A 13257-nucleotide genomic window follows, 5' to 3' on the forward strand; every position below is an offset into this window, starting at 1 on the left:
ATGAAGACTTTTACAAAACTGTCCATGAAGCTTTTGCATAGTACAGCAGATGGAGCAGTGAAAGCAGCTGGGTCAGACAAATCTATGAGGATACAAGTTTGGCTCAGGCTCACTTGATTTGCAGAACACTTCAAGTTATCATTTGTCAGTGCTCGTATGATATGCCCTGTCTATTCAGACTCAAGGTAAAAGACAAGTTGCAGTAGAGCAAACAAGAAGGCAAAACATTTAAGGCTGGGTAAAGTTTGCTACTATACAAAGTGCTCAGAATCAAAAGGAAGTAAAAAAAAGTATGGTTTAGAAACCCCAAAATCCCCAATTCAAGCAATTTTTTTGACAGTACTAATTTATTGTGTAAAGACAAAGATAACAGTTTATATAATGAAATATGCAATACCTTGAGTCATTTTAATAGGAATGAATTGAACAATTTTAATAATTGTATAAGTAATAGCAATGGGAATAATTATAGAAATAGACAAACTTTTGCAAGTAGTTTCATAACCACCTTTAGTACAGACAGTTATACTATCAAAAATATTATTTTTAAAAATTGGAGCCTATTAACTAGCGACCCTTCTTTGCACAATAAATTTCATTTTTTTTCATCTATAGTTTATAAGAAAGGATTTAATTTAAAGAAGTGTTTTGAAACTACAAAAAATGCTGGTCATGGCAAAATGTACAAGTGTGGTAGATGTAAATATTGTAGGTACATTTTAGAAACTAGTTTTGTTTCTATTAACGGTCATGGCATCAGAATTTTGGGGAAGTTAAATTGTAATACAGAAAAAATAGTTTATTGTGCAATATGTTCCATCGTGTACAAAGTTTTACGTTGGGAAAACGGAATGTAAGTTAAAAGATCAGATGGGTGAACATATTCGAGCTATTCATGATAAAACTGAAACAAATGCCCTAGCCAAACACGTAAACACACATCCTTCACATTCATTTATATTTGTTATTTTGGACACTTTAAAACCAGATAAGAGGGGGGTGCCTGGCAAGCCTTTTTAGAAAAAATGGAATTAGGATAGCAAATTCGTCTTAATGCACACTCTTGGCCAGGATTGAATGGGGCACTTTCTGTTGGAAGCGTCCTAAGACTAAAGTCCCTTGAAAGATAGTAAGATCAACTTTGTTATTTCTAATATATAACAGTTTATTAACTTTATATAATATATATTTATACTAGAGAGGAGTTTTTTGATGCACTGTATGTCTTACATTACTTGTGTTTTTCCAACAATGATTAGTATTTTTATTGAAAGAGCATGTTATACATAGTAGTTATATTATAGTTCTTTACTTATTTAAATAGATTTAATGCATGTCTTACTGATTATGTATTTTAATTATGCATTAATTGAAATGTACTTGTTTGTTAACTGTATATTGGAGGGGAATTGATTAATGAAAAAGTATTACGGGCCGTCTTGGTTTGTATTTAAATAACAGGAAATGATGGTATCTTTGTCAGAGGAGGTTTGGCACAGCCAAACGAAAGCGCTTACTTTACTTGTTTCTTTGTGATTTTACAAGTTTACTTCAAGTACAATAAATTGTGGCTTTTATCTTTGCCTGTCCGGATTCCTTTTTTGGTTTATTAAATTTTTTGACAGGAACAGTCATGGACATGGGGATTTTTCTGATAGATGCCACCCTGGAGGTAGAGCTTTTCTGCAAAAGTAGCCACTGAGTCCACAGTCCTTCCTATTGGAACTGGCAGCAGAATCACTGAGGACTTGCCTGAATGTCTGCCTGCAGAGGCAATTGTTGGTTGTAACTCCCTGAATCTAAATGCATGGCTAGCCATCATACACGACAAATGAATCAGGGAAATTATAGCCAGAGGCAACCCCATTCCTCTTTTGAAAGGAACCATCCAGGAGGTCCCACCCGATCGAATAGGATCTGGGTTTTACTCCAATTTCTGCTTTGTTCCGAAGAAAAGTGTTAGCTCAGTGACAGTGGTGCAACAGGTAACACACTCACCTTTGGTGCAGAAGGCTATGGGTTATTTTACCATACCAGGTAGCTAGATTACTGACACTGCAGTGCGGCATAATGGGAGGGGGGGGGGGGTGATGCACTTCTGAATGTGTCATCCTTAGAATGAGATGTTAAGCCGAGGTCTCATCTGATAGAGTTGGTGATAACTCAGGTGGATTTAAAGATCACATAGCACCTATCAAAAAAGTAGGGATCCTTTATATACACAAATAACTCTTATTTACAAATGGTTTACATATGTACAAATGTATAAACATACAAATCTGTTTACACATGTTCATAATTTGCTTAACAATCATACTAAATCTTCGCCCCTATTAGACACCCACTCCTTTTTCCACAACCACCACCTGATTTTACTATTAAATATAATTTCATTTATTCTTTCATTCCATATAACCTGTATAACATAAAATAAGTTATCTATTCTTTTAACATATTCTTCACTTCTATTCCTATAATATCCATATTAATCATATCCATGTTATTTTATCCACTTCTTTTATATCTTCAAGTTTTACCCATAACATTTTCTCTTTTATACTTCAAAAACCCATGTTCCATAGTTGTTTCTTCTTCTTGACAATGTAAACAGCTCAGCTGAGATTGCTGCAGTTAGTCATTCCCTACCTGGATGGCTGGTTCAAGGGTTCAATCACACCTCTTTGGCTTCTCAAAGTGTTTTTAAGGTCTTCTTAAGAAGAACACCTCCATTCAAAGAGTCTACACCATGGTATTTTAATTTTGTATGGCTTTCAAACCAGCAAGACAGGCCTCAAATTTCTTACTTTAAAGACTTTGTTTTTGGTAGCCATCACTTCAGCCAGAGAGTCTCTGAGCTACATGCCTTGCCTTGCATGCTTCTTTAAATATGTTTTCATAAAGATAGAGTTACCCTCAGAACAAACCCAGCCTTATCCTGAAAATACAATCTGTTGCTGACCTCAATCAGTTTATAAAACTTCCAGTTTTCCTTTTCCAAAATTCAAGTAAAGGAGAATATAAACTAAATCACATAGATATCCAAAGAGTTAAGTTCTTACAGAAATCAAACATAGTACAAAAATAAAGACTATCAAGTGTGTATAGCATTTGTAATAGGCTGGGACAGAAAGTCACAAAGGTCACTTTGTTCAGATGACTGAATGCATTTTCTGTTACTATACATCTGTTCAAAAAACTCTTCAAGGCAAGCTCAGAGTCCATTCTCCTGATCACTGTCTACATTATTGGCTTATTGTAGAAATTTAGCTTTGGATGACATCTGTGCTCCAGCAATATGGGCTTCACTGGATAGTTTTGCTAAACATTGTAAGCTGGATGTGAATAAAATGTCAAGAGTTTCAATCAGGCTCCACCATCCTTTGTAGTAGCTTATCTATTTGCTGCCCAGGCTATATTAATGGGAACTCATTTATACCATTGTGCATGGACTAGATCAAGTAAGATGTGAAAGTCATTTACTTAGCATAACAATAGATCTTCTTAATCCATGTCTTTACACTGCAACATACCCACTCACCTTCCCTCTAACAAAAAAAAAAAAAAAAAAAAAAAAAGAAATGGCCAGCTTTGCACTGACCTAGAGGATATCCCAGAAGTTCATAGGCTTAGTTAAGCATTGAGAGGACTTGTTTGTTATGTATGTTTTGAGAATAAGTGATATTGCCTATAGGAACACTTTTTTTCCATTCTGCAGTGGCTAAACTTGATCTGAAGAAAGTAATGAGAGGGATGCATTATGGGAGCAAGGGGAGGGGCTTAAGTTTTGTGAGAAATTTTAAAATATGCTGAAAAGGATCACCTATGAATAACAGTCCTGCTGTTCCAGTATATGTGATACGGAAAATGAAAATATATCATTATGGTAAGTACTTAACTTTAAGTTTTATCATAGTCATTTCCTGAAGGCATCATATAAATTGGTAAACATTATAAAGTAGAATTCTGACATTAGAATGTATCATGTCATAAAAAAAGATATTTTGAATACGTTGTGGTTGGTCAGGCCCCCAGCCAGGTTAAGTCCTTATTTTCTTTTTTCTTTCCACCCGAGCACCCACCTATGCCAGGTCTGCCAGCCATCTCCTTTCCCTCCCCAGACTGTTCTGGTAGTGCTGGGACTGATCATAGACCTTAGATATCCAGGTGCTCAGTGCTTCTGATTATCCATCCGGGGGAATTTTTTTGTTGTTGTGACCTGCCCATTATTCCCCTCTCTTTGGACTTAATGGTTCTTGCCTAAGAGGCAGTTGTGCAATGGAAACGTGTGGAATATCACCTCACCCCCACAGCACCTCAGCCATGTCTCCACCCTTTTTCCCCCCTCTTCTCGGCATGCTTGTCTATGCACTATTTTTGTCTCCACTAGAGATCAGCAACAGAGACACCCATAGGCCCATCAACCCACCCCAAGATGATAATGCCCATCACTCCATGCTGCTCTGTTAGTCATCTAAGCGGCTAATAGAACCCATCAGCTGGGTCATATTCAGGCTTTTTCCCTCTTTGCCACCAGAGTAGCATTTAAGTCCTTATTTTCTTTTGCAACTAAAACATTGTAAAGGACATTTCTCAATATTATGTCACTCCAGTGTCTACTCCCCAGGCAGCTAGTTGCATTATATAGGGTATCTGAGGAAAACCAGGACTTGTACAGGACATGTAAAGGGTATCTGAGGAAAACCAGGAATTGTACAGGACACATAAGTCATATCAGGGGATGGGGAATCTGATGTTATATCTTTTCAAAAAGGACCCTCTAGCTGAGGCTCCTTTCATCATAGAAGAAAGCATCTTGCAGGTATTGCAGAAAGGTCTATACCTCTTCCAGTGTTGCAATTCGGACCTATAGTTACTAGGCAACCGCAGAAAGGTCATGTTGTTGATACTTCTGAAGATTGTATCTGAAGCTGTTGTTTTCATTTGGTCTTAAACCTATGGGACACTGATCCAAGGTCAGATCACCTCATTTGTATACACCAGCATCAGAACCAAAATCCAAGCTCCACCCCTACCCATAATGCCCTGCTGTCCCTCCTCCCCTCAGATCTTGTTTGCCTCTCATTCTAACAGCACGGGACCATGTGTCTGACCTCCGCCAGGGGGTTTTCAGAGAGATTTTTCTGTCAAAGTAGGTGTTTTTCCCTTGATATTCTCTATCCTCATCATACCCTTCCTTTCTACTTCACATTGGTGCACATTTGGGGTCTTTAAAAAAACTGTTCTTCTTCCTCTTTCTTCTCTCTCTCTTCTTTGAGTTTCTATGTGTGTGTGCTTTTACCCTATGGCTGACATTTCTAAGCCAGCTGGGTTCAAAATGTGGACATGGAGTGTGGGCATAAAATCCCTCCATCTGATGCCTGTGCTCTGTGCTTTGTATGCTTGGGTGTGGCCCACCTGGATTCCTCCTGTTCAGTATGCACAGGCTGTAATCAAACCACTGTTATCAACAGGAGGAACAAGTTGATTTTAAAGGGCCTTTTGCCCTCGACTTCTGAGACTTCTTTGGGTCCCTCCTCCATGTCTGGGGCTCAAACCCCCACGAAGAAGCCTGGGGAAGGGGACCGGACCAGACATAAAGAGCAGGAGTGGCATAGGAAGCTAGGGTTACCACCAGTCCCTCTTTGTGAGTGACAGTCCCTCTTAGGGCAGTTGTGTCCTGCTAAAAAAAAAATAAAAAGTGCAAATGTCCTGAGATTTTAGGACAAAAAAATATTTGCTAAGTTTTCTTTAATAGTTGCATAAATCAGTTAGTTTGTATTTGAAACACCTTAATGCTATAATAAACAGTGTAAGCAACTTAATTACTACACAAATAAGCTTTTATTTTGGCAAAAAAAGTGAAGTTCTGTCATTTGCATTGGCCATGCGTATGTTTTGTACTGGAAAATTTCACATTTCTGCAAAAAATGTCCCACTTTGGGCATTTGCAAAGGTGACACCCCTATAGGAAGCAGTCTCCTGACCAGGCTTTCTCGGCTGAGCCATCTGCTAATTCTCGGCCTGTAGTGATTCAGACTTCTCCTCTGCTCTGATCACCCAATTTTTTCCCAGAACCAGAGAGTTCCTGCACCAAGTTTCGTATCCCTACCTCTCCTCGGCACCTTTCCAGGCCGGGATCGGTGGCGTCCTGTGTCTGGTTCACTCTCAGCCTATCGGAAGCTGAAGTGGATAGGATGATGAAGTTTCTCCGGGCTCAGATACAGCTTGGGGTTTGCCTGCTCTGTCTCCCTCCAGAGCTGTGAGCTTGCAGCCTGAATTTTTCTCGATCTCTCCTTCTCCGATCTGACCTTTGGCTGCAGAATTCTTGGACCTGAGGGTTCCCAGTGTTGAGGTATTGGCATAAATGGTCTCTTGTACCTCATCGCCTAGAGTTACCTTGAGCAGTTCGGCTCTGATGTCACTGGACTTTTACTGACTTTCAGAGCCATAGCTTCAGTGTCGGCTCTGAGGGTTTGGCATCAGCTGCAAAGTTTCAGAGCTGTCTTTTCCCCTTGGGGCTTCGGCGCTGGGAAGCTCACCTACAAATCTCCCTTTGGCACATGGGGTGATGCTCCAAGAGGCTCTGATGCCAGTGGCTTCAGCTTCGGTGGCTGTGTCTTCTGGGGTACACTCACCTTCAGCCTTCAAAGTGGTGAAGAGAGTCCTCTTGACTCCCTTGAGGGCCTTAACACTTCCCCCCTCAGAACCCACCCTTGCTCCTTCTGTTTCTGGGCTGGAGTTATCCATCCTGCCTCTTCAGGGACAGCCTGTTGCTAGACCTCCCCAGGATGGTCTTTTTTAAGAACCCCTTGAAGCTTCCAAGACCTGTCTAGAGTATCCTCCTGAGGAGGCACCTCAGAAGCATATGTGCAAGAGGAGGCACTTAGATTACCCCACCCCTGAATCTCTCACATAAGATACAGACTTGGATTAAGGGGGAGGGGTCCCCTAGATCACCTCCTGACAATGTGTCGTTCTGAGGCATCATGGAGATCTGTGTCAGAGAGGTGTATTGTCTTCCCATAAATCCAACCCTAATGAGTCTGTATTGCTGGAGGAATTTGGCACAGGTTCCTCTACATCTTGGGTGTTCCCCCTGTGGATCCTTTGGTAGATCTCATTTCCTGCAAGGCATGGAAAGAACCAGACACAGATGAAGAACCCATTTGCAAGTGCCCAGACAAGGTGCTCAGTGTCCCATCAGACAGGCCTCATTGGTCCAAGGGTTCACCGGTCGATGCCATGGTAGTTGCAATGGCCACCAAGAAGGAGTTGGCTCAGGAGAGCTCCTCGGTCCATCTTCCAGACAGGGAGTCTAGGGCGATGGACTTCTGTGTGAAGTGAGTTTACTCTTCAGCTACCTTTGCTCTGTGTGGGATGAAATATTTGGCACACATCACCAGACTGCAGAGAGACCTAGTCAAGAAACTCTCTGCTTCTGCCCCAGAGTCCATGCTGGAGGAGCAGAAGAAGGTTTTTCCCTCCCGACTGGCCACCTTGACAGCCATCTCGAACACGTCCATGAGGTTACTTTTTCATGCTACTGAGGGTACCTCAAGGGCAGCTGGGATGGGCGTTGCCATTAGGTGACATTCCTGGATGCAACTTTGTGCTTTTTTGGAACCCTTCAAGGCATTTTTTTATGAATGCACCTTTTGACGGGTCCACCTTGTTTGGATCTACTGTGTGTGATATTCTTACACAGAGTGAGAAAGACGGGAAGACCTTACTTGCCACTGGGATCTGCTTTTCTACCCCACAACAGATCTACTCTAGGAACCAGCATGAGGGCAAGAAGTTGTGGTTCTGAAAGTCTCAGGACACTTCCCAGGAAGTTCAGGGTGAACCTTCACCTAGGGGCAGGGGGGGAAATGCAAAGCCTTCCTCATGGCAGAGGGGTCAGAGGAATCAAGGGTTGTGAGATTCATTCTCAGACAGACCCTTTCAGCAATTTTGAGGGATTGCCCAACTGCTGTACTCTGGAGGCAGTCAGGGGGTCACCTCTGAGGGTCACCTCTCTTTGCACCTAGCAGCCTGGGAGTCCATCACAAACAATCATTGGGTGCTTCAAATTATACCCAGAGGTTATTCCATTCCATTTCTTCATCTCCCTACTCTAAAGAGAAACCTTTCAGATGTTCCACCCAGTCAGTGGGAGGTGGCAGTCATAGAGCTCACCAGGCTGCTCAAGAAACTAGTCATCCTGTCCGTCCCCCTAGACCAGTCCAGATCAAGCATTTATTCCAGATTCTTTTTGGTGCTAAAGAAAATGGGGGACTTCAAACTCATTTTGGATCACACTGCCCTGAACCTCTTTGTTGCCAAAATGAAGTTTTGAATAGTCACCTTACAGTCCATTCTGCCCTTTCTGCAGAACAATGGCTGGATATGTTCCTTAGACCTTCAGGACATGTGCTATCACATAAAAATGAACAGGTGCTCCAGAAGGTTTGTTCACGTCCGGCTGGCAGTCAATCACTTCCAATTCTGAGTACTCCCCTTTGGACTCACCACATCCCCTGGGTATTTAACAAAGTGATGGCAGTAGTGGCAGCTTACTTGAGACTACAGGGAATCCATGTGTTTCCTTACCTGGATGGTTGGCTCATCACTGCTCTCACCAGACATCAGCTTCTTCAGTCCAGAGATTACCTCCTTCTTCTAGCATCTTCTTCCCTGCGCATCTCGATCAATCTGGCCAAATCAAACTTAGTTGAACACAGTGCAGAGCAGGGTGTTTTTGCGGCCAGACAGGATACTTTTGCTTCAGCACCTTGCGAGGTTTATACTATAAACTCCTTTCTCCCCAGCAGGGATGGTTCTTCGGGTGTTGGGATCCTTGGTGGCCACAATATCTCTACTACCTACTGCATGCCTACACATGAGGATCCTACAGTGGGCATTAGTGGTGCAGTGGTCCCTACTTGACCTTCCTCTTTCGTATCTGGTTGGGCTATCCCGGGTTTGTTGGGAGTATCTTCAGTGGTGGCTCCAGTCCCCAGAACTCCTTCTGGGCTGGCCATTTGTTCTTCCTTCCCCTTGATCACGTTGATCATGGATACCTTCCAGCTTGGGTGGGGAGGGGTATTGCATGGAACAGACAGTTCAAAGCATGTGGTCACCCTTGGAGACCAATCTGCCTGTCAGTGTCCTGGAGATGAGAACGGTGCTTCTGGTGCTGCAAGCCCTTCAAACTTTTCTTCCTACCAGGACAATTGCCATCCAGATTGACAACATGTCCGTTGTCTGGTATATCAACAAACAGGAGGAGGCCAGATCTTATTCCCTATGCCATGAAGCCATGAGACTGTGGGAGTGGGTGAGCTCTTCCAACCATTTTCTGGTGGCAATGCACATTCCAGGGAATTCCAACATCCTAGCTGACAGGCTCAGCAGAACCATTCTGATTCCTTATGAGTGGTCCCTGAATCCTTCAGTGCAGTGATGGACATGATCTTTCAGAAATGGGGTCATCCTTGCTGCAATCTTTTTGCCTCCCTGTCCAATGCCAAGTACTGTGAGTGTTTTGCCCTGATCCCCACACCGGGTGGAGTCACCCAGGGATGCTGTAGTCCATGATTGGCCCTCTGGTCTATTTTATGCTTACCCCCCTCTTCCTCTGATCCACAAGTTTCTTCAGAATGCACAGCAGTTGAAGATCAAAGTCATCCTTATTGCCCCCTTCTGGCCTCGCCAAGTTTGGTTCCCCACTCTTTGGTCTCATCTGGTGTGCCCATCCTGGACTCTGGATCCAGTTCCAGATCTTCTCTCACACCCATCAGTGGTTCCACACCCAGACTTAGACAGCCTGAAGCTCACTGCATGGCTGCTCCAGTTCCTTTGATGGTGAGAACTCCTGGGCTCTCTTCACCAGTTAAAAAGATTTTGGTTGCAGCTCATAAGCCCGCTACTAGAAAAATTTACTCTAGTAAATGGAAATGTCTTTCCATCTGGGCATCACAGGATACAGTGTAACTTTTTACAGTTCCTGTTCCCGCCATTTTGGATTTTCTACCCCATACCTTCCACAACAGAGCTAGTTTTTCTACAATTAAAGTTCAATTGGCAGCCATCTCAAATTTCCATCTGGGTGAGAATTCTACTTCCCTGGCTTCTTCTAAACTCTGCATGGCCTTTCTGAAAGGTACTTCCTCCTTAGGCCACCAATCAAGGAACCCATGCCTCCTTGGGATCTTACTTTAGTCCTGCAGGCCCTGGTTTCTCCTCCTTATGAACCAGCTGCCATAGTAGATTTACAGTTTCTTTCTTGGAAGACAGCCTTCTTGGTGGCTGTCACTTTTGCCAAGTGGGTCTCTGAACTGCAGGCATTATCAATTAAGCCTCCTTGTCATGTCTTCTATAAGGACAGAATGAGTCTTCGTGCCAACCCCTCTTTCATGCCTAAAGTGGCGTCCAAAGCTAACCTTAACCAGGTGATTAAGTTGCCAGTTTTCTTTCCAAATTATCAGAACAAAGGGAAATACAAATTGCATTTGCTTGACACTTTTATTTGGATAGAACCAAAAATTGATGACAGTCTGATCAACTTTTTGTATCTTTTTCAAAGCCCCATTTGGGAAAGCCTATTTCTAAGGTCACCCTTGCTCATTGGATTTCCAGTTGCATCTCTGTGGCTTATCATGCTAAAGTTATGCCTTTACCTGGCCTTGTCTGGGCACATTCCACCATTTCAGTGTCGGTTCCCTATTAAGTGATTGAAACCTTAGGTTATCAAACACCTAAAGGTCGATCACAAAGTGTCGAAGTCTGAAAATTGCGAATTTTGGTATGTGTGTGTGTGTGTGTGTGTGTGTGTGTGTGTGTGTATCATTTCAATGGTTAGGGGTTAAGTTCTGTGCAAACTTGATCTCAGAGAAGAAGAGAGAGTGGGGTATTATGGGTAGGGGAAGAGCTCAGATTTTGGCTCCAATGCTGGTGTATATGGCCGAGTCTGATCCGACCTCAGATCAGAGTCCCATAGGTTGAAGACAAATGAAAAGCAACAACTCAGACAGAACATAGTGGTAAGTACATAACTTATTTTTTCAGTTTATATTGTATGTATTATTTTTTAATGATTGAGTTAAATGGGTCATGTCTAAGTCTGGCTGGAAAAGTTAAAGCATTTATGGGCATAAACCACTTGTCCTTTCTACTCCCATCTTTCTTCTTTGTTTGATTAAGGCTTGTATAAACGTATTGCTCTATTCTGGAAGCTATTCAGTAATAATCTTTGGGAGAGCTGAAAAGTGTTGGAGCCTCACACATTGTATGTAGTGACAAATTGTAAAATTATGGAGGGTTTCTGACTAGCAAATATTAACAGTGAAGGATTAAACCTGAATGTTTATGGATAAGTTGCAGAGATTCTTTATTAAAATAGCTGTGTTGAGTACAACATCTGCGCTTACCTTTTGCAATGCAGTAATTTTAATGGGATGAATCATCTTTAAATATCTGCAAACCAGTCTTTGCAAATAATGTTTATTAGCATGAAACTTCTTAATGCATCAACATACATGATAATATAAGAGTAACATGGCCTGCAACCCTTGGGATTAGATCACACAAGAAAAGAACCAGTGTAGGCAAATTTTCATTGCATGATGTTGAGAAAGGTATTAAATCACTCTATGTTCTAGTGATGCAGATTGCTGTAAGTTGATAAAAAGTATCTATATTTTGGTTTTCCAGTTGGATAAACTGCTGGATAATAAGCTACTCAGTGAAGAGACTCATTATTACAAAATGTACTCTGTGTAATTCTTTGATAGATTTGGTAAAGGAGTGTAACTTTGACTGTTCATCGCAATTAGTCTCAATATGAAGTTCTTGCAGACTTTGTTATAATTCTTTAGATATATGAATAAATATGTATAAAGTTAATTTCATCTAGTAACTAAGTATAATAACCATATTCTCTTTTGTTCTTTTCAGAGTATTTTCTAGTTTGCCAAACCTGAAAGTACTGGATGGGATACCTAAAATGCCAACAGACTGTGCCCTAGCCGAGCAGTCATTAATTTCCAAAATGTGTTTAATTCTTTAATAATAGTTGATTTTACTGAAGAAACAGACAATGAAAAGACATTTCTTGAAAACAGTAATTGTCTGACCTGTACTATTTCTCAGTATAGTGTACATAGTGGTCAGAGTATCAGTCAAGCTACTTTTTTAGTGCCATATTGATTATCTGCCATATAGTGTTGCACACCGAAGATGGCACATCATTTCACTTCATTTAGCCAGTTTTGTGGCTAAGATGGTAATACTGTCAATTTTGTGCTTTATTTTTTTATTTAAAGTTGTTTGTTTAGAGAGTTATCTTACCAGATGCACAAGACATACTTATTTTTTCAGGGGAAACCTGAGAGACAAAGTTAATAAAAAATATTGATAGAAAGAATTGCATGTATGACCTCAAGTTTTTACAGCCAAAGAGAATCATTACACTAAATTACCATAATGAGCAATCATATAGAAATGAATCAATGTGAGAAAGCAAAGAGACATAAAAGCTGAGAACTAGGAAAGTAGTACTGCACACGGTAGTTTATGTGATACAACAAATGAACAAGTTGGACAGAAATAACATAATACTGGATTACAACTGAAGTCATCAAGGCAATATTCAGCAATATAACATCTTGAACTTTCAGTTTCAAAAAAGGCCAGTAGGCACATATGGAAAAAGTGGATCTGCATGGTGAAAACCCTGCATTAGGAATCTGATTGCTGTCTAAACAATGGACTTTTATAGGTGCTGATTTGGCAATGACTGAACTGAATATGAGCTGAAAAAAATAAATTATTATATCAGGTTTTATCATAAACTGATGTCTTAATAACAGTACTATCACAATAGTTAATAAGAACTGTATGAGGAATGCAAGTAAATACCTTTACAGATGTATTTAAGACTCAAAGAGCTTATTTTTTGGCTGTGTGATTATACACACTGTGTTTGGAAATCACTTGATTCATAGCCCATGATATAATCCATCTATTTTTACCCCTGTAAACCTTAATTATTGGGTTTGCCACAAATAAGTAACATTATTTGCCTCCAACTCTCTTGGTATTTTCTGTATAGGATCATAGGCCCTTACAAGCCTAGCCAAGAATTTATCCTCAAAAAGAAACCTCAGTCAGCACCTGTCACCCCTGTCAATGAGGGGCACAGGTGAAACCCCTGGGACAAATTTGTGGTTTCCCATCCACTCATTAAGGCTGTGCTTGAAGAGGATCAGCAAGGTA

The 13257-nt window shown here is 41.1% G+C and overlaps 1 protein-coding gene across 2 annotated transcripts in view; it reads left to right on the forward strand.

Moving 5' to 3' along the window:
- The window catches only part of LOC122800750 (protein tilB homolog), a 517374-nt gene extending 504968 nt beyond the window's left edge, over positions 1-12406 (forward strand). For both annotated transcript variants that reach the window (XM_044070000.1, XM_044069999.1), the window contains one exon: positions 11938-12406. In XM_044070000.1, the coding sequence (XP_043925935.1) occupies positions 11938-12049 (112 nt within the window). In that variant the 3' untranslated portion in view covers positions 12050-12406. The remainder of the gene's footprint in view (positions 1-11937) is intronic.
- The last annotated feature ends 851 nt before the right edge of the window (positions 12407-13257 follow it).

This window comes from Protopterus annectens, chromosome 4.part1, assembly GCF_019279795.1.
Source record: "Protopterus annectens isolate FY-2018-M chromosome 4.part1, PAN1.0, whole genome shotgun sequence".
NCBI lineage: Eukaryota > Metazoa > Chordata > Ceratodontiformes > Protopteridae > Protopterus > Protopterus annectens.